Here is an 18,399-nt window from a genome sequence, read left to right as displayed (position 1 = left end):
TCTCAATTCCCGACTCTCTTCTCCATCTAACTCCCTACCCAAGAGATCCCTTTAAGTCTACTGGTGATGCTTAACATTTAACTATCTTCAGTCCAAACCTCTTCTCTGAATTCTTGACTCATATCTCCAACTGCCTACCTGAGGTGTCCACTTGGGTGTTTAACAGACACTTCAAACTTAACACGTCCAAAACGTTTGACTCTTTAAAGCCAGAACCTAATAATTTTCACTAATGCCACTACTGTTGCTCTACTCTAAACCATTAACGTCTCTTAAACCAGATCATTCCAATCATTTCCTTGCTTATCTCATGGTTCCCAGTGGCTTAAAGAATACCCAGAGCCATTCTTTAAAAATATAACCCAACTTTTTGGCTTTGCTCAAAATCCTCCAATGAACACTCATAGTACTTAAAATCAACCAATAAAATCTCTATGCAACCTCATTTCCTCCTATAAGCACCTTTTCCTCACTCACCTTCAGCCACGGTGTTCTCCAAATTCACTTATCCCGTTCCTGCCTCAAAACCACTGCACCGGAGTAGAATACTCTCCACTCAGATACCTACAGGCTTGCTTCCTTACCTAATGCAAGCTCTCTGCTAAATGTCACCTCAGAAAGAGGGATTCCCTAACCACTCTAAGACAGTTCTCAAGGTATAGCATAGTGGATAAAGAGGCTATTTTTTTGTGTCATATAGGGGACACAAAATATATATTTATATTTGCTTGAGGTGAAGAAAAATTCATGGCCAGGCATGGTGGTTCATGCCTGTAATACCAGAACTTTGGGAGGCTGAGGAAAGAGGATCACTTAAGCTCAGGAGTTCAAGACCAGCCTTGGCAACATAGTGAGACCTCATCTCTACAAGAAATTAGTTGGGCATGGTGGTGCACACTTGTAGTCCCAGCTACTCAGCAGGCTGAGGTGGGAGGACCGCTTAAGCCCAGCAGGTCGAGGCTGCAATGAGCTGTGATCCTGCCACTGCATCCCAGCCTGGGTGACAGAACAAGACTCTGTCTCAAAAAAAAAAAAAAAAAAAAGTCACTGAAGAATACATAAGAAATAATAAAAATAGCTACTCACTGGATTGGCAAAAGTGGTAACTCAGCAGATAAGACGTAGGGTGAAGAGGTTTTTCATATTATTTCTTTTCAACTATTTGAAAACTACCTGAATGAACACTTGAAAATAAATTTAAAAGAGCAGTCCTCCATCACTATCTCTTTACCTTGATTAATTTTTCTTCATCGCATCTATCCTTACGTGACTTTATATCATAAAAGAATTATCCATATCCTCCATTATATTGTAAACCTCATCTAATTCCTTTACTACTGGAGGATATAATGGTTTTCTCTTTAATTTAAAAAACAAAACAAGGTCAGGTGCCGTGGCTCACAACTGTAATCCCAGCACTTTGTGAGGCCTAGGCAGTGGATCATGAGGTCAGGAGATCAAGATCATCCTGGCTAACATGCTGAAACCTTGTCTTTACTAAAATACAAAAAATTAGCCAGGCATGCCTGTAGTCCCAGCTACTCGGGAGACTGAGGTAGGGGAATAGCGTGAATCCAGGAGGCGGACGTTGTAGTAAGCCGAGACTGCCCCACTGCACTCCAGCCTGGAGACAGAGCAAGACTCCGTCTCAAAAACACAAAAACAAATACAAACAAACAAAAAACCCCCCAAAACAAACAAAAGCCATCAAAATGGTTCTCATTATTTTTGTGTCACCTTTCTTCCCAGCATCTTTTATTTATGTAACATGTATTCTATTTATAAATGTGCATGGCTTCGTCCTTGGCTATATTAAGTATATGGCCAGGATGAAGACATAAGAGTTTGGCCTGTTAAATTTATAAATGTCAAAAAGCCAGGAAGGAAAGCTAATCCCTTGGACGAACGAACCATGATTCAAGAAGATCCCAAGTTTTAACTATGGCTACGTTCACGGAGATAAAATTTAATAGGGTGCAACGGTAAAATACTGCTTTAAAAACATCATCGGTATGTATATACACAATGCGAGAGATCTAGCTACGTGTAAAAATGTTGATTTATGTTGACTACATCAGTGGTTTCCAGACCAATTTTCTAGAAAACAAAGTAAGAATCAACATAAGGCTGCCAACTTTTTATTGGTTAATTAGGAACACTAAAAGAAAACAAAACCTCACAACCAACATCAAAAGAAACTCAACACCTATCATTAACAGGTGTTACTAACACTATCATTTAATAAAGGCCATTTATGAACATTAGAAAAGGAGAATAAAATCTCAAAAATAATCCCTTGAATTACATAACTATACCTTGAAAAGCCATATAACGTTTCTCTCTCTCTCTGTTTTTTTGCTTTGAATTAGCAGAGATTACTGTTGTTAAAGAGTTGATACAATTTTAGACTTTAAACACAAGTGTATGGCTTGAAATAAGAAAAGGGACAATTTCACTGCACTTTGCATTCAGACCCTAACTGCAGAATTAAATATGGAAACGATCAGAACACAAAGAATAGCACTGACAGAACTGATTGAATCCAACTGAGAGATGTGAGGGATGGCAAAGGAAACCACATGAAGTTGGAGGTGTTGTTAACATTTAGACAAGAGGAAATCTAGTTAATATACTGAGAAAAACCTTACTTCATCTTACTCCTAAAAACTGAATTGCAACCAATGGGAAGAAGTTATATAGTAAAAGCAGCTACTAGCTCAATTTAAGTAAGATCTTCCTATTGCACGTTTTGGAAGCTAAACAGGCTTTTCTATGTCCAGGGAAGGGTTTGTGGAGAAGTTGGACCCAATAACATCTCAGAGATATTAGTAGTGGGTGGCACATTGTACGAGTTGACTTCTAAAGTTCCCTTGAATTCTAAAATTGTATGAACCAGAATAAGGAAACAAGTGGTACTCTTTAACTTACTAAGATGAGTAGAAAGAATTTTGGCTTTAGCCAGAAAGACAAAGGTTCAATTATAGGCCCTATCAGTTAGGAATGTGTAACACAGAGGCAAAGTTACTCACTAACTTTATGCTTCAAATTTTTTCAATGTGTAAAACTAATACCTTAATTTAGAAATTTGTTGCATAAATTAAATACACACACATCACAGACACATACACTTCCTGGCACTTAGGAGATGTTCAATATTTGGTAGGTATTATTCAACTATTCAATAAATATTGTGTTTCAAAGGGTAATATTTTCTATATCATTTATTAATTATGGATATACCTAAAAAATGACTTGTTCTCTGCTATGTGTCATTTGTTTTTCAGACCTCAACAATGCATGCTTGGGATTCTTTTCCACTTCTATACTTTGTCGCAATCCCTGTTTGTACATAAGTAGATTTTACGAGGTTTTCTTTAACTTTGCTTTTGCTGTTTTGTTTCTGCACCTTTATTTGATACAAAAGTGGGCTTTACCAGTAACACACATTGGCTATGTCACTGGCTTTGGCTAAAACATTTCTGCTAAACTGTATAATATATCCAGTTTAATCAACCAGACTACCAGACAGATGTTTTTTATCTCTCACAATGGCTAACTCACTGCTGAACAATCCTTCACGAAATATTTGAGTAAGTAAATCAAAACCTAGGATATTTGATTAGAAATTTTGGTTACTAATGAGATAAAGATGGTCTGATATTTCTTCCCATCAAAAGTATCCCATTTCTTAATGAAACAGATCAACACTGAATGCTCCAGTCAATATTATCTACTCACCAAGCATTCTTCAAATGGCATGTAACTGCTCTTTTGTTATACTTCCAGAATAATTTGCAACTGTACAGATATTTTAGTTAGCAATTAAATATCAGGTTCTCTGTCAGATACTTAGTTGAAAGTACACTGCTTAACATCCCAGTGTTTGGGACAGATAAGAAAGAAAAGTACACATTAATGAGTATAGAAAAAATATTTTTCAGGAATAGAATTTTATGGAATAAAAAAACATTTTGACAAAAAAACTTAAGCATATACAATATTTAGTACTAGATGAGCATTATCTAATTGCAATCAGATACAATAATAAAACTAGTTCTTTTTTTCAGTAGATAAAAAGGGACAAGAAACTGATACTTAGAACAAATCAAACACATCACGAAGCACAGAATTTTAAAAAGTACCATAGCAGCATTAATATGCAGAATGTATGCTAAGGTTTACAGTATAAATTTCACTATTCTAATGTTAAAATAGGGAACAGGCAGATTATTTCCATACAAAATAATGTCAGAACACAATGAAATTTACCAGTAAAATACATTTAAAGCATGATTGAATATAATTCCACATACTGAAATTTAGTTACAGATTTTTTAAAGTTGAAATTTAAGGTAAATAATAAATCCTTTAAAGAAGTCTATTAAAATGCAATGTAAAATTAAACGATTAAAATTATAAGGCAATAAAAGAGCACTTTATGGCAAAATCAACCCAATAAAAAACAAAGTTAATATATCTTAAAATGTAAATTCTAGTTTAAGTTGAAAGTAATCACTAATAACTCATTAATGATTACAACTCATTAACTGTGGCAAAATAAACATCATAGGTTCTTGTTATGCGGAAATTTTATTTTTAACACAGCCTATAGAGTTGATCATCATATTATTATAAAATACTACTGATTTTCAAGAAATAATACTAAAACCTACCATTAAGTAGTAGGAAAACACTGCAACACTTCGTTTTTATGAAAAGCACATGTTAGGACATCTTTCCTCATTTAGTAAGTTACTTTATACAACTAAAGGTCCATTTCAGGAGAATTACTACTTTTACATCACAAAGGCAAGAACTGATCAATAACGGTGAGAATCAAGTGCAGTGATAGTCACAGCCTACTCAAGGAGAGCGTAAAGAAGCTTTCTATACATTTTCACAGGGTAAAAGGGCTAGGCGGACACAGGAAGGATCACTCTGCAGAACCGACCTTGAGTTTCATTTGGCTCTGCCTTCCATTAACAGTCTGGCTTGGGCAGACAAGTCAGTTAACTTTCTGAGTTTTAGTGTCTTCCTCTGTCAAGTGCACTTGGGCTCTTCAGTGTTATCTACAAAGTTAGGAAGAGCTAAAGGCAGCCCTAGTTTTACTTTTTAAAAAATAATGACAGAAAAATACGTAACTTGCTATTCATCAGTGTAGTGTTTCCAGAGCTGAATTCCTAAGCCTCTGAAGCATACCCAGTTAGGGTTATACCAGTGAAGATCCAGATACTATAGTCAAAATGTCACTCGCTCCTCTCCCATTATTCCTCCACCTGCTCCTCCCCATCCTGCTTTATCCTCTCTTCTGGTGTGTTTTAAGAAGCAATGCCAGCAAACGGCTCTATGCATTGTAAACTTGAGGATGAAATCGTTTTAAAAGATGCATTTTCAATCAAATGTATCATCTGCTTCGCCAAATTCCTCCCAAATGGCTGAATTTTCATTAAGAGAATAAAAATGAGATAACTTCGGAAACAGAAATGAACTGGGCCAGTTGTTTTGTTTTACTTGCTTAAAAAATAAAACGGAAAGATGTATCTATTCCCTCAGGAACATAAATGCATTACCCGCCCATTGAAAAAACAATTCTGCTGGTTCATTTCCCTGACACAACAGCTTCGTTGTCAGGCCCTCTCCAGCCCAGGCTCCAACGTCACCTAGTAATTTTATATTGATCACCTTGGCAGTGCTTGGACTTCAGCAGGCATAGTCCCTGTCTCCCTTACATTCCTCAAAAATAAATTAAATAAATAAATAAAACTGTACGAAACACCACCGAACAGCGATTCTGTGACTTAGTATACAAATCCCACGTCTTCCCGCCCTGTGTTAGGCAGCTGCAAATGTTATTTTTTCATCGCTTGCATAAAATGGAAGCGAAACGCACCAAAACCCTATATTTGAATCCTAGGACAATGAAGCCGACAGGAAGCCACTCTCTCCTCCCCCGGGTTTACTACGGAGCCAGAGCCTCCGCGGGGTGCAGTCGCCTGGCAGGGTGCATGACACCGCGTCTTCCACGCCCTCCCAACGCGTCCAAAAGGCTCCTCGCTTGACCTCGCCAACCGCCTCACACCTCAAAACCAACCACACAAAAGGGATCGGCCCGGGGAACTGCTCCAATCGGGGAAAAATCCCTTCCCCAGCGACAGCGCAGCCATTCCCTCCAATGCTCCGCCCGCACCCCTCGCAAACTGCTACGGCGGAAGGGGGAGGGCTGCACAAAGCCAGGCGAAAGCTGAAAATGATTCAAGGCACTTAGGGGACGCGGAGGCGGCAGCAAGGGGCTCGGGAAAGCCGGAGGGCCGCAGGACTGGAGCTCCCGGGGGCGGCGGGTGGGGATGGGAAGGGTGGTCCCGTCCAGCCCCCGGTCCTGGGCGGGCAGAGGGTGGGGGTGGCGGCGCCGCGCGGAGCATCCGGGAAGCGCCCCCTTCGCGGTCCAGCCCCGCAGCCCCGCACCCCCGCCCCGCGGCGGGCCGCGCCCGAGTCTTCGCTGCAAACCCGAGGAGCAGGACGTGGAAAAGCAGCCGCGGCTGCGGCGCCTACACCGAGCAGCCGATCGCATCACTTACCCCTCACAGTGGCGAGAGGGACCGGACGGGGGAGGCGGGGCGCGTCGCGTCCCGTGAGTCTCTCGCACGCCGTCCTCCCCCCACCTCGTCGTCGTCGTCGCCGCTGTTGTCGTCGCTGCCGCTGCGGTCGAGCTCCGGGGCCCTCAGCTCCGCTGGGCAATAACGTTATTCCACACACGCCCCACACATAGCGGTAACGGCAAAGAGCGGCTGCCTAGTGCGCAGGCGCCTCGGGAAAGGGCGAGGAGCCGGACCCTATCCCCTCCTCCTGCCCAGTTCCAACGATTCCTTACTGCGCAGGCGCCAGACACAGACAATGAAAAGGGGTTGTGCGAGGGTCTCACCCACACGTTTTTCCAGCTTGCCCACTGCGCAGGCGTGTCCCGAAAGACCAGCTAGAACAATGAAGAGGACCTCGGAGTTAGGTGGGACCGCAACCAACAAGGACTACAGTTCCCAGCGGGCAGAGCGCCAACTCCAAGTGGAGGTCCGGTTACTGGGCATGCTAGGAGTTGTAGTGTCGGCCGCCTTTACAATCTAGGCTGTTTGGCGGATTTAGAGCTTCTATTTCTTGAGGATTTATTCGACCGTTTATAAAAATATCGCAACCGAAGCAGGGTTCAGAGGTTCCTCTCTGCGTCCTTGAGTAACCTAGGGATCAGCTGCTGCATATTAGCAAATTTGGAAGCGTCAAGGCCTTCAGTGAGCCCTTTCTGTCATTTGGGGTGGTCCAGGCGGCAGAAGAGTGGGATGGAGGCGGGACTAAACCAGGCTGGGCAGGAGGAAAAGGGCGGGGCCTGCAAGCCTGTCTCTTGGCAACAGGCTCTGGCAGCCCAACCGTCCGAGCTAGCGCCTGGTGCGCAGTGGTCTCTGGGATTGTAGTGTAGCTGGAAGGCTCTCAGGATTGTCGAGCTTGGAGGCGCTGAACGTGAGGACTACAACTCCCGAGGTCCAACGCGAGGGCCAGTGGGTGGGAAGAGCCCCCACGAGCTTCGTGCGGGATTCTAGGCTCCCCTGTGACAGCCGCGGCAGGAAGCAGGCGGGCGCTCGCCGGCCACAGGCCTGCTGTTTTTCGGAAGGGAGAAAGCTGGACATTTTCCCACGTAACTCCCAGCTCTGGGCCTAGAGTGTGCATGGCGAAGTCCCCGGAGAACTCTGCCCTGGAGGAGATTCTGGGGCAGTATCAACGGAGTCTCCGGGGTGAGTTGCTCCAAACCTCTGTCCCTAGCCCCGAGGTGTCCAGGGCCTAGTGGGCGGGAGCAGACCAGGTGCGTTTCCTAACACCTGGGTTCTGCCCCATCCAGGCTACAGAGGAGCAAGATGGATGTTTGCTGTGGTCTTCTGAGGAGGATGAAGTAGTTTGATTTAGTTTTTACAGTTAAGCAACGATGTTTCCTCAGATTCCCTTAGTTACCTGAATCAACTCCTTGATCTCGGCATCTTTCTCAACCAGCGACAGCAGAGACTCCTGCATAGCTCTATGCCATTTTTGCCCAGTTCCCATACTTTGCTGTTTAATCCAATAAAAGTCTGATGCACAGTTTTTACACATTTAAATTACGGCATAGTGGATTGAATGTGATTTATAGGATCCGTGGGGGGAAACACTAATAATTATTTTAATCACAACAGCCCCCATTTAATTGGTCTAGGCTATTTGCATATAGTAAATCATCTGCAGCTTACAACAGTTGTATGAATATTTTACACATGGGGAAATCGAAGCTCAGAGAGATTGAATTACAGGCCAGAGCCCACACAGCTGGTTAGTTGCAGAAACAGGTATTATCAGGCTTGTTCGCCTTCAAAGCCTATCTAATCAAGCCATGATTACTATTATCAAAACCTTATTAATTCAGATTGTCTTACCATATTACCCTATGAGCAAGTATCTGTACAAGTCATGTCTGTATTTATTTTCTTTTAAGCTCTGTTGAACTTAATGTCTGTACTTTTAGATGGCGCTGTCACCTTGGACAGTATCTATGACATCTAGAAATTTCGATTCTGTTATAATGGAAGTTATGGAATTGTCCATAGGGTTATTGTGGGGAGCAAATGAAATAATCCCATAAAGCAGCAATTTAAATAATCCCTTAAATCCCATTTAAGACTCCTTAAAATGTTTACCTATAGTAAGAAATAAATTTTATATGGGACATATGTGTACATGTAAACTATAAGTTTCAGTGAAGAATTTTTATTCTACTAAATGTAATAAACTCTGCTTTCTATTCTGTTGCATTTTCATAGCCCTCTAAGTCATGTCTGTTTACGACATTTAGAATACTAAGTTATGAAGCATATGTTGTTCTGCATAATATGCCTACTATGTGTCAGTCCCTCCTACTATGTGTCAGTCCCTCCTACTATGTGTCAGTCCCTCCTACCTACTATGTGTCAGTGCCTCCTACTATGTGTCAGTGCCTCCTACTATGTGTTAAGCATACCAGGTGCTAGGCAGGCAGTAAGGAACAAGACCAAGTTCCTATCCCCATGGAACTTCTAGATTATTTGGGGAGAAAGACAACAAAAAATTATAGATTACTATGATAGAAAATAAGGGTAAAGATCACTGCTTATTAGACAAGCACTCATTAAATGTTAGTTGTTATTTATACTTGTTACTTAGAGCAAAGTGAAGGTTTTTCAATATTAGAAAGTTTATCTTTCCATGACTCTAGATTTTATAAGGGTTACTATGCATTGTTACATCTGTCAATTGTGTTACAAACTGTCAACATTCTCAGTATTCAAACTGCAGGAGTAAAAAAATTGGTTTTAATGAACACGTTCCTCAACCTACTGATGTTTCAAGAGCTGTTAGATACAAAATAAACACTTCTAAGTTTTCATTTGGAAGCAAGAAAAATACTGTGCACAATGATATGAGTAATTTTAATTTTTAAGATTGGCAAACATTTTTTGTTTTCATTGAAAGTTTTTCCTGATGCTTCTCTTCCTTTGACCTTATTTTAAGTCTTTATATAATTGTTGGAGGCTATTTAACATTAGGCATTTTAACGCAGTAGAAGGGTTCATTTTAAATTAATGTTATAGTAATATGTTTAATACTAGTGGTACTGCTTTCAATAATTACAGAATGAAGAGTTTCATTCAAGGATAATACATTTTAAAATTAGTTTGAAATAAAATTTAAATTTAGTGTGATAACAATATAAGGTAGTGGAAACGTTTCACCAAGAGTGAATACAAGGGTTAGAAAAAGTTAAACAACTTTTAAAAAATATATAGTCATAATTTTAACAGTGAATCAAGAAATGTAACTTGACATGTTTATGGGCTTTTCAGGACATATCATTTATTTAGTAGCACTTTTATTTCTGTATGTTAGCTTGTATAACAGCTTCTGGAAGGAAACAAAACAGAATTAACCCTGAACTTAAGTACAGTCAGAAGTTCTTCACAAATATAAATTGCCGTTTTTGAGTAGTATAATGTCATTTATTTATTTATTTATTTATTTAGAGATGGAGTCTCGCTCTGTCATCCAGACTGGAGTGCAGTGGTGCCATCTTGGCTCACTGCAGCCTCTGCCTCCTGGGTTCAAGCAACTCTCCTGCCTCAGCCTCCCAAGTAGCTGGGATTACGGGCATGCGCCACCATGCATGGCTAATTTTTGTATTTTTAGTAGAGACTGGGTTTCACCATGTTGGTCAGGCTGCTCTGGAACTCCTGACCTCAAGTGATCCGCCCACTATAGCCTCCCAAAGTCTGGGATTACAGGTGTGAGCCACCGTGCCCGGCCGATAATTCCCTTTAAAGTAAAATATTCTGTTTCTTAATAAACAATGCTGGAGTTATGTGGAAAATCCTTATTTTGAGTGTGCCTAATAATTTAAGAATTGTATTACTATGTACTAAGATAAAATGCAGTTTAAAGTTCTATGCCTTAATTTGTTTTGATTTTGTTGGTTTGTTTGGTTTTGTCTACCCACCATTACTTCCCCAAAATGCCTTGCATAGTTTATGATTAATGGAAACCTAATAAACAGTCTTGGTCTTTCCTCACCGGTTATTCCTCTGGCTTGTAAGTAACTGCACATGTGGTCACTACTAATATCCCTTCATTGATATTCAGCTAGGAAGTAGCTGCGTAAAAATGCAAAACGCTTTTTCTATTTTCCATGATCATTCTTCCATTTAAAAAAAATCTTTTCCTTATTTCTTTAATGTTGGTACTATTATGGCATATCAAGAATTTGAAGTTCTAATGTGAAAACTGACTCAGCGTTTACTTTCTTGTTTTTAAAATGCGGTTGGGTGCGGTGGCTCACGCCTGTAATCCCAGCACTTTGGGAGGCTGAGGCGGGTGGATCACCTGAGGTCCGGAGTTCAAGACGAGCCTGAGCATATGGAGAAACCCTGTCTCTACTAAAAATGCAAAATTAGCTGGGTGTGGTGGCGGGCACCTGTAATCCCAGCTACTCGGGAGGCTGAGGCAGGAGAATCGCTTGAACCTGGGAGGCGGAGTTTGCGGTGGGCGGGGGTTGCGCCACTGCACTCCAGCCTGGGCAACAAGAGTGAAACTTTATCTCAAAAAAAAAAGAAAAAAAAAAGATCTTTTCCTCATTTCTTTAATTTTGGTACTATTATGGTGTATCAAGAATTTGAAGTTGTAATGTGAAAACTGAGTCAGCATTTACTTTCTTGCTTTTAAAAGGAGATCCTTGCCTCATTTTGACCCTGATGATCTTGGAGCAGCTCCATGTTCACCTTTCATCCATTCCCTTAACGCTTTTCAGTGATTTGCTCTTTGAGTTCTCTAAAGATATCTCTTGCTTTGGGTTGCCTATGCCCCTTTACAAGAAATTGAAGACGTTTAAAGATTCTTCTTCAAAACGAGAGTTCTGGCAGAAAAACCGGAAGGTTTTGTTGCTCCCACAGATCTGTTGTATTATTCCTACATAGTAAATGGTCTGAAAGTTTCCAGTGTGGTTAAAAGTGTATATATACTGGGTATCCTGGGAACCACAGAATTTAATCTAGAACTGGGAGTGATTTGGGAGGTCTCTTGGCAGTATGGTTAGGTGTTCATTTACTCTATGGGTAGTTATAATTCAACACCCACAGAATGGCCGAGAACTACATTTGTAAGTGGGCAAGACAGCACATGCCCCTTCTCTAAATTCAATACATCGTTTTATAAAGCCAAGAGGTATGAAATAAACTATTTCATAGCCAAGAAAGGGTGAAAAAAGCCACAATCACAGGCAATCCAGGCTCTATTTTAAGTACTGCACACTTGAGTGAAAGGAGAAAAATTGCTAGAAATGCAGTATCCTAGCCTTAATAGCGAAATCATGTCTCATCGCTTGCTGCAGCATTAGGAATAGATAACAGTTTTATCAACAACACCTATATACATGACTCACCTATTTGCCTAATTCCTAGCCACCTTTGGTTGGGTAAGTATAAGGAAAAATGAAACAGTCTTCTTGTATGACAGGAACTCATAATTTTTTATATACATTTTGCGTTTTGGTTTTACCCTTTCAACGTTTTGGTGTTTCAGCCTTTAGATAAATTTACGGCAAGAATGTGGTGGAGTCAGAGGAGAGGATGTAGAACCAGGCAGGTCACTGAACTTACTTTTGCTTTGCTGACAACCATCTGTGTAACCTTAGGCAAGTGAAAGCAATTGTTCTTGGATTCCCATTTCCTCATCTGTAAAATGAAAAGTTTGGACTGGATGTGAGAATTATTGCCTTTAGGTGCCAAGCAAATGATCAAAAGGTATGATGGAGTCAGTGGAAGACATTAGAGAAAAGATGAGGCTTATGGCCAAATTGGGTAGTCTGCTTTTTCTCAAAACATTTCAGTTTCTTTCTTGCTCCCTCCTTGTTTGCTTCCTTTTTTTTCTTTCTCTTTTTCCCTCTTTTCCTCCCTCTTTTCTTCCAAGAAGGAAGCCAAGCGAAACCTACCCAGAGCCCGACTCCCCTTTAGACACCACTCTCTGACCCTTTGATCATTCATGTTCCTTCCATCAGCACTTGGTTGGATCAGATGAATGATAAGGGCTATGTTTTTGTCTTACGGAAATGAGAGTAAGGAGTTGAACCAGGTACACAGAAAGTGAGCGGATGAATATGGAAGAGAATATACAATCTCGGGGATGGGCTTTGTCTTTATGAATTGATGTAGTTCAAGAAAACCAAAGATAAGGTTGACTTTCTATGTTTTTCTTGTATGTGATTAGCACATCTTTCCAAATCCTGCAAAGTGGCTCACAATTGTAGAAGGGCTGTGTTAGTCTTACTGGCCAACAATTTGGTCAGTGTATTCGCCAGCAGTGATATCATCTGGCTGTCTTAAGAAAACGTGTGTAACTCAAATAAATGTTCGTGTTTTCTCATAAAACTTGTATTTCTTTTTTCTTCTTTTTTGTTTTTCTCAAATATTTTCTGGATTTTTAAATATTGTTTGCCATAAACACTATATATGAATATATACACATAAACATGAGGATTTTTTTGCCAATAAAATTCAAATTACACATATTTATTTTTTGTTTTATATACTCATGTGGCTTTTCTCTCTCTCTTTTTTTTTTTTTTATCTTGGCTTGCCACAACCTCCACCTCCTGGTTTCAAGCGATTCTCCTGCCTCAGCCTCCCCAGTAGCTAGGTTACAGGCACGTGCCAACACACTCGGCTAGTTTTGTATTTTTAGTAGAGACGGGGTTTCTCCATGTTGGTCAGGCTGGTCTCGAAGCTTCCAACCTCAGGTGATCCGCCTGCCTTGGCCTCCAAAAGTGCTGGGATTATAGGCATGAGCCACGGTGTCCGGCTTTTTTTTTCTTTTGAGACAGGGTCTTATTCTGTTGCCCAGGCTGGAGTGCAGTGACGTGATCTTGGTTCACTGCAACTTCTGCCTCCTGAGTTCAAGTGATTCTCCTGCCTCAGCCTCCCAAGTAGCTGTGATTACAGGTGCCACCACCATGCCTGGCTAATTTTTTTTGTTTTTAGTAGACACAGGGTTTCACCATGTTGCCCAGGCTGGTCTCGAACTTCTGGCCTCAAGTGATCCACCTGTCTTGTCCTCCCAAAGTGCTGGGATTACAGGCGTGAGCCATCGTACCTGGCCTCACGTGGCTTTTCTTAGTACTTTTAACTTTATGATCTTTTATTTTACTAGAACTTATATTTTACTAGAACTTAAAAGTACAATCTCAAGTTTTCTTTCCTACTACTGATGAGATAAAATTGGCAAAAGACAGGATTTAGCAACCAGAAAAGAAATGAATGTTCTACAAGTAAATAGTTATCCCTGGAATAATCTAAATCAAAGCTATGTTTCAGTGTTAGGAGATTATAAGGGTACTTTTGCATGTTCTTTGTCAGAAATAGGAATAGGGTAAGTTTTTTTTAAACTGTTGCGATATGGGGAGCAATAATATTCTCTCTTGGGGTGTTTAAAGACATCCCAAGACATTGCCAGTTTGTGCTAAGGTTTTCACCGTTTTACTTGATGATAACTCTTCTCAGAGTCCAAAAGTAGACAAGGTAGCTAGAAATGCCCTTGTGCACTGCCTAAAGCAACGCTGATGATGGCAGAACTTCAAGAAAGCCCACTGGATACTTAAAGGGATGGCCTGAGGGCAAATATTGCTTTTAGGCCCTGAAACAAAATTAAGCTAAATATGAATTCTGAGCTCTTGCTTCTGATGGATATAACATCTATTCCTGACACCGGATCAGATGTGTCCCATCACGGCACTGTCGGTCTCAGGCTGTGTCCTCCCTACCAGCACTCCTGTGGCAGAATAGCTCACTGTCATGCTCATTTTCCATCAAGAAGCGGCAATACTTACAATGTAGTAGTGGTCAGTGTGATAGCAAGTCTCCCCTCAACACTGAAAACTCTTGTTTTATTGATCTTGTTTCATTGACTTGAAAACTGTCTTGTTTAATTGATCTCGTTTTATTGATTTTTTTTTATTGTCACAATTGGGGGTGGAGATGAGTGCTGCTGGCCTCTAGTAGGCAGAAGCCAGGGATGCTATTAAACTGGCACAACACAGCCCCTTCCAACGGAGAATTATCAGGTCCAAAATGTCAATAGTGCTGAGGTTGAGAAATCATGATCTAGAAGTACAGGTTTTGCTTGTAGACCTTGCTCTACAAGAATCCTACTTTACAGTAATTACAAGTAAGGATATACAGATTGTATTTGCTGGTGATTTTGCCTATGTTCTTTGCCAGCCTGGCTAGGTTTACTTCTTTTATCAGTGGAAAGTGACAGGTGCATCAGTCCTCCCCGTTGGTGCTAAAGAAATACCAGGTGTATCCCTCAGAATGCATATAGCCAATCTCCTGGATTTGCAAACCACGCATATATCTTTAATGATCTTCCAGATGTTGCTTTCTTAAGATGTTTACATTCTTTATCAGATTATCTTTTACTCCTGGCGCCAACCACTTGAGCATATTTTCAGTTATCAGAATCTTAGGATAGTATTTTCTTTGAGATTTAAACAAAACAAATTCTACATAGTACTTGTAATCTCTTTCACAATTGTAATTGCCTTTCACAAAGCTGGCTTTGTCAGATTTTTCGCTTCTGCTGTTTATATCTTGGTAGTGCTACCTGTTGGTTCCTTCATAAACAGTGCCGGCAATCTTCTGAACTAGGCTGAGGCCCAGTCAAGTGTGGACAGACATATGTATTTCTTATCTCACTGTGGTTTCATTTTTCTGCGTGTCTGCCCTAATCTAAGCTTGTACTGGGAGCTGCAGTCCATCTCGTGTCTCGGCCTAGGGAGGAATAGTTCATTGCATATTTTCTCAGAGACAGCTGGGCGCTTTGCAGGGAGTGGTCCCCCTCCCTGTCACCAGGGCAATTTTCTTTCACATCCGCCAGGACAGATGGAGAATGAAGAAATTAATAATTCACAGTGTGTATATAAGTGGTGATTCTTCCTAGACTGAGATGTACTTGCATTTTGTTCAAAAACATCTTGATGAAGAGAGGCCCAATGGTGAACTAAGAGTTAGAACATAGGAAATAGGGAAACTCTACTAAGAAAATGGACAAGACAGGCCAGGCAAGGTGGCTCACATCTGTAATCCCAGCACTTTGGGAGGCTGAGGCTGACGGATCACCTGAGGTCAGGAGTTTGAGACCAGCCTGACCAACATGGAGAAACCCTGTCTCTACCAAAAATACAAAACTACCCGGGTGTGGTGGTGCATGCCTATAATCCCAGCTACTCGGGAGTCCGAGGCAGGAGAATCCCTTGAACCTGGGAGGCAGAGGTTGCAGTGAGCCGAGATTGCGCCATTGCACTCCAGCCTGGGCAACAAGAGTGAAACTCCTGTTGAAAAAAAAAAGAAAATGGACAAGACAGACTGAAATTAGCCAGCAGCCATTAGCTCAGGTACCCTTTAAGTGCTCATTGTACTGATTGATGTTTGGATAGTGCATTAGTAATATAATTTACTTGCACTTACATTCATGTGATCTGTAGGACTCAGGGGTCCTGTTTGTGTCTGTAGTCATAGTTAAGTTTATAGTCAGTTCCTGGTTGGTGCTGGGGAAAAGAAATCAGGATGCATTCATCGTGAAATACCCTTACTCTCCTCTCAAGAGAGAAGAGGAAATGAGCGTGTTCTCTCTCTTGGTTAGAAACAGATAAAACTGTGTCCCATTAGCAATTGGATAGCAAACGATAACTGGAACCTTCTTGTCTAATCTGGTTTCCTTAAATGTCCGGAGCAGATAACTGCATCTAGGGAGTAGTGCTCTTAGTAAGGGTTATGGAGGCTTCAGTTGCAGTGGCTCCAGTTGAAGAGCCATGGGATTTTCATCTGTCCTGAATCATCTGAGTGTTATTCTTCTTCAGATTAACTGGGTTTATCTGTTACAGTATATAATTATGTTGCTTTGTTATATATTTGAAAAGCACTTAGCATATTTTGAAATGTAGCGTTGAAATGACTTTAAAATGTCAACTCTGTAGTTTTAGTTTTAGGGCACAGTTCTTGCAAATTCCTGCTTTTCCTCTCTATCTCTGGTAACTCTGAAGTCAGTAGTTGCAAACAAACAAACCTTTTCTTTGGGATAGTTGTTGAATTCAATAGCTCATTATTTCACATAATATTGTGTTCATAGTACAATTTAACATGTAGTCTTTGAATGTTATACATTCTAAAAGATTAAACAAGAATATTAGAAAAGGGATGAAAAGTGCTCTTAAAATGCTGCCCTAGGCTGGGCACGGTGGCTCACTCTTGTAATCCCAGCACTTTGGGAGGCCAGGGTGGGTGGATAACCTGAGGTCAGGAGTTCAAGGCCAGCATGGCCAACACTGTGAAACCCCGTCTCTGCTAAAAATACAAAAATTAGCTGGATGTGGTGGCGCATGCCTGTGATCCCAGCTACTCGGGAGGCTAAAGCAGGAAAATTGCTTGAACCTGGGAGGCGGAGGTTACAGTGAGCCAAGATCACTCCAGCCTGGGGACAACAGCAAGACTCCGTCTCAAAAAAAAAAAAAAAAAAAAGAAAGGAAATATACATAATAGGAATTCCAGGAATCTTACGGATTCTTCTTTTTAAGGTCCTGGTCACCGGGCGCGGTGGCTTATGCCTGTAATTCCAACACTTTTGGAGGCTGAGACGGGCGGATCACTTGAGGTTGGGAGTTTGAGACCAGCCTGACCAACATGGAGAAACCCCGTCTCTACCAAAAAAATGCAAAATTAGCCGGGTGTGATGACAGGTGCCTGTACTCCCAGGTACTCGGGAGACTGAGGCAGGAGAATCGCTTGAACCTGAGAGGTGGAGGTTGTGGTGAGCGGAGATTGTACCACTGCACTCCAGCCTGGGCAGCAAGAGTGAAACTCCCTCTCAAGGAAAAAAAAAAAGTCCCGGTGAACTGTGGGCACAATGTAACACTTATACACTTAGGCTGAGTTACTCTCTGTACTAGGCAGTCATGTGCATAGGTTCCTTTGTGTGTTCGTGGTAATCGTTCAAATCTTGGATCCTTGACGATCCTTAGAGCCACTCGATACTTCTGCCCCAATTTCTCAATTTCAGCCATTACACAATCAGTTATCCAAGGGGTACACTTGGCATATAGACAGTCCATCATTGACTGCACTAAGTCCAATTTGACTTTTATGGAAAAGTTGATAAAGTTGGTATCAACGAGGATGTGGTAAGGTGGGCCCAGCTGTGTATTATATTGGAAAAATAAGCAGGAAGGGTGTTGGGGAACTTCTCTTTCCTTTAACGCGCTGGGATCCTTCTTTTCTGTCTCTTTAGGTTTTACTCTGTCCTTTTCTTTAAGCCTCTGATCTCTGAGACTAAGCATTCGCTTCATGGTTGCATAGTTCCTTGTTTTTTTGCTTCCTCATGGTCATGCCACACTCCTGTTTCTTCCGTAATCACCAACGGTGCAATACTTTTACCTGGAATACATTTTTATGTCAGTCAAACTGTCTCTGTCCTTTCTAATAGATTCAATAAAGATAAGTGTTTTATTCGTGGATTTAAGGGCATAAATCTGAAGCTACATGAACTGAATTGCTTATCATGTAACACTTGATTTTCCTTTTCCATGACCAAATCTCTTTTCTACTCTATTTTCTAATACTAAGTTATTGTAAAACTGTCACGGTTTCATATATTCCCAAAACCAGGAATGTGTCTTATCTGAACTTCCTTAAACTCATGATGAGTCAGAGGAGGCCAGTCTTCATTAGTAATCAGCACCAAATTCATTTCAAAGAAAGATCTGTGTGGACATAGGATTGGTATGGAGAAAAATGTGGTGATAAATTAACTGTGTCTCTTGTG

General features: G+C 41.1%; 3 protein-coding genes across 28 annotated transcripts in view; 1 reads left to right on the top strand and 2 right to left on the bottom strand.

The window, feature by feature from the left end:
* CEP170 (centrosomal protein 170) overlaps window positions 1-6,942 on the bottom strand; it is a 136,974-nt gene extending 130,032 nt beyond the window's left edge. For 5 of the 10 annotated variants that reach the window (XM_033199683.1, XM_033199686.1, XM_033199687.1 and 2 more), the window contains exon 1: window positions 6,576-6,736. The gene's annotated coding sequence lies outside the window, so the exon portion shown is untranslated. Of the gene's footprint in view, window positions 1-5,890; window positions 6,080-6,575 lie in introns of those variants that run through there. The other 5 variants (XM_033199691.1, XM_033199693.1, XM_033199690.1 and 2 more) reach the window with 4 other exon arrangements.
* A 35-nt stretch (window positions 6,943-6,977) lies between these two features.
* Window positions 6,978-18,399, top strand: part of SDCCAG8 (SHH signaling and ciliogenesis regulator SDCCAG8) — a 251,197-nt gene continuing 239,775 nt past the window's right edge. For 16 of the 17 annotated variants that reach the window (XR_004434329.1, XR_004434327.1, XR_004434326.1 and 13 more), the window contains exon 1: window positions 7,148-7,775. Coding sequence is in view for 7 of the 17 variants with exons in the window: in XM_033199699.1 (XP_033055590.1) it covers window positions 7,709-7,775 (67 nt within the window). In the remaining 10 variants the exon portion in view is untranslated. Of the gene's footprint in view, window positions 7,063-7,147; window positions 7,776-18,399 lie in introns of those variants that run through there. The other variant, XR_004434333.1, reaches the window with a different exon arrangement.
* Window positions 7,972-17,966, bottom strand: LOC117075938 (rRNA-processing protein FCF1 homolog). Its single transcript, XM_033198783.1, has 2 exons — window positions 17,516-17,966; window positions 7,972-8,085 (listed from the first exon to the last, which is right to left on the bottom strand). Exons 1-2 carry the CDS (start codon window positions 17,921-17,923, stop codon window positions 7,972-7,974), a joined length of 522 nt encoding a protein of 173 aa, XP_033054674.1. The 5' UTR covers window positions 17,924-17,966.

Source organism: Trachypithecus francoisi, unplaced genomic scaffold (genome assembly GCF_009764315.1).
Source record: "Trachypithecus francoisi isolate TF-2019V2 unplaced genomic scaffold, Tfra_2.0 Lachesis_group5, whole genome shotgun sequence".
Classification (NCBI taxonomy): domain Eukaryota; kingdom Metazoa; phylum Chordata; class Mammalia; order Primates; family Cercopithecidae; genus Trachypithecus; species Trachypithecus francoisi.
Note: the sequence above shows the minus strand (reverse complement) of the source record. Positions and strands in the feature narration are given on the sequence as shown.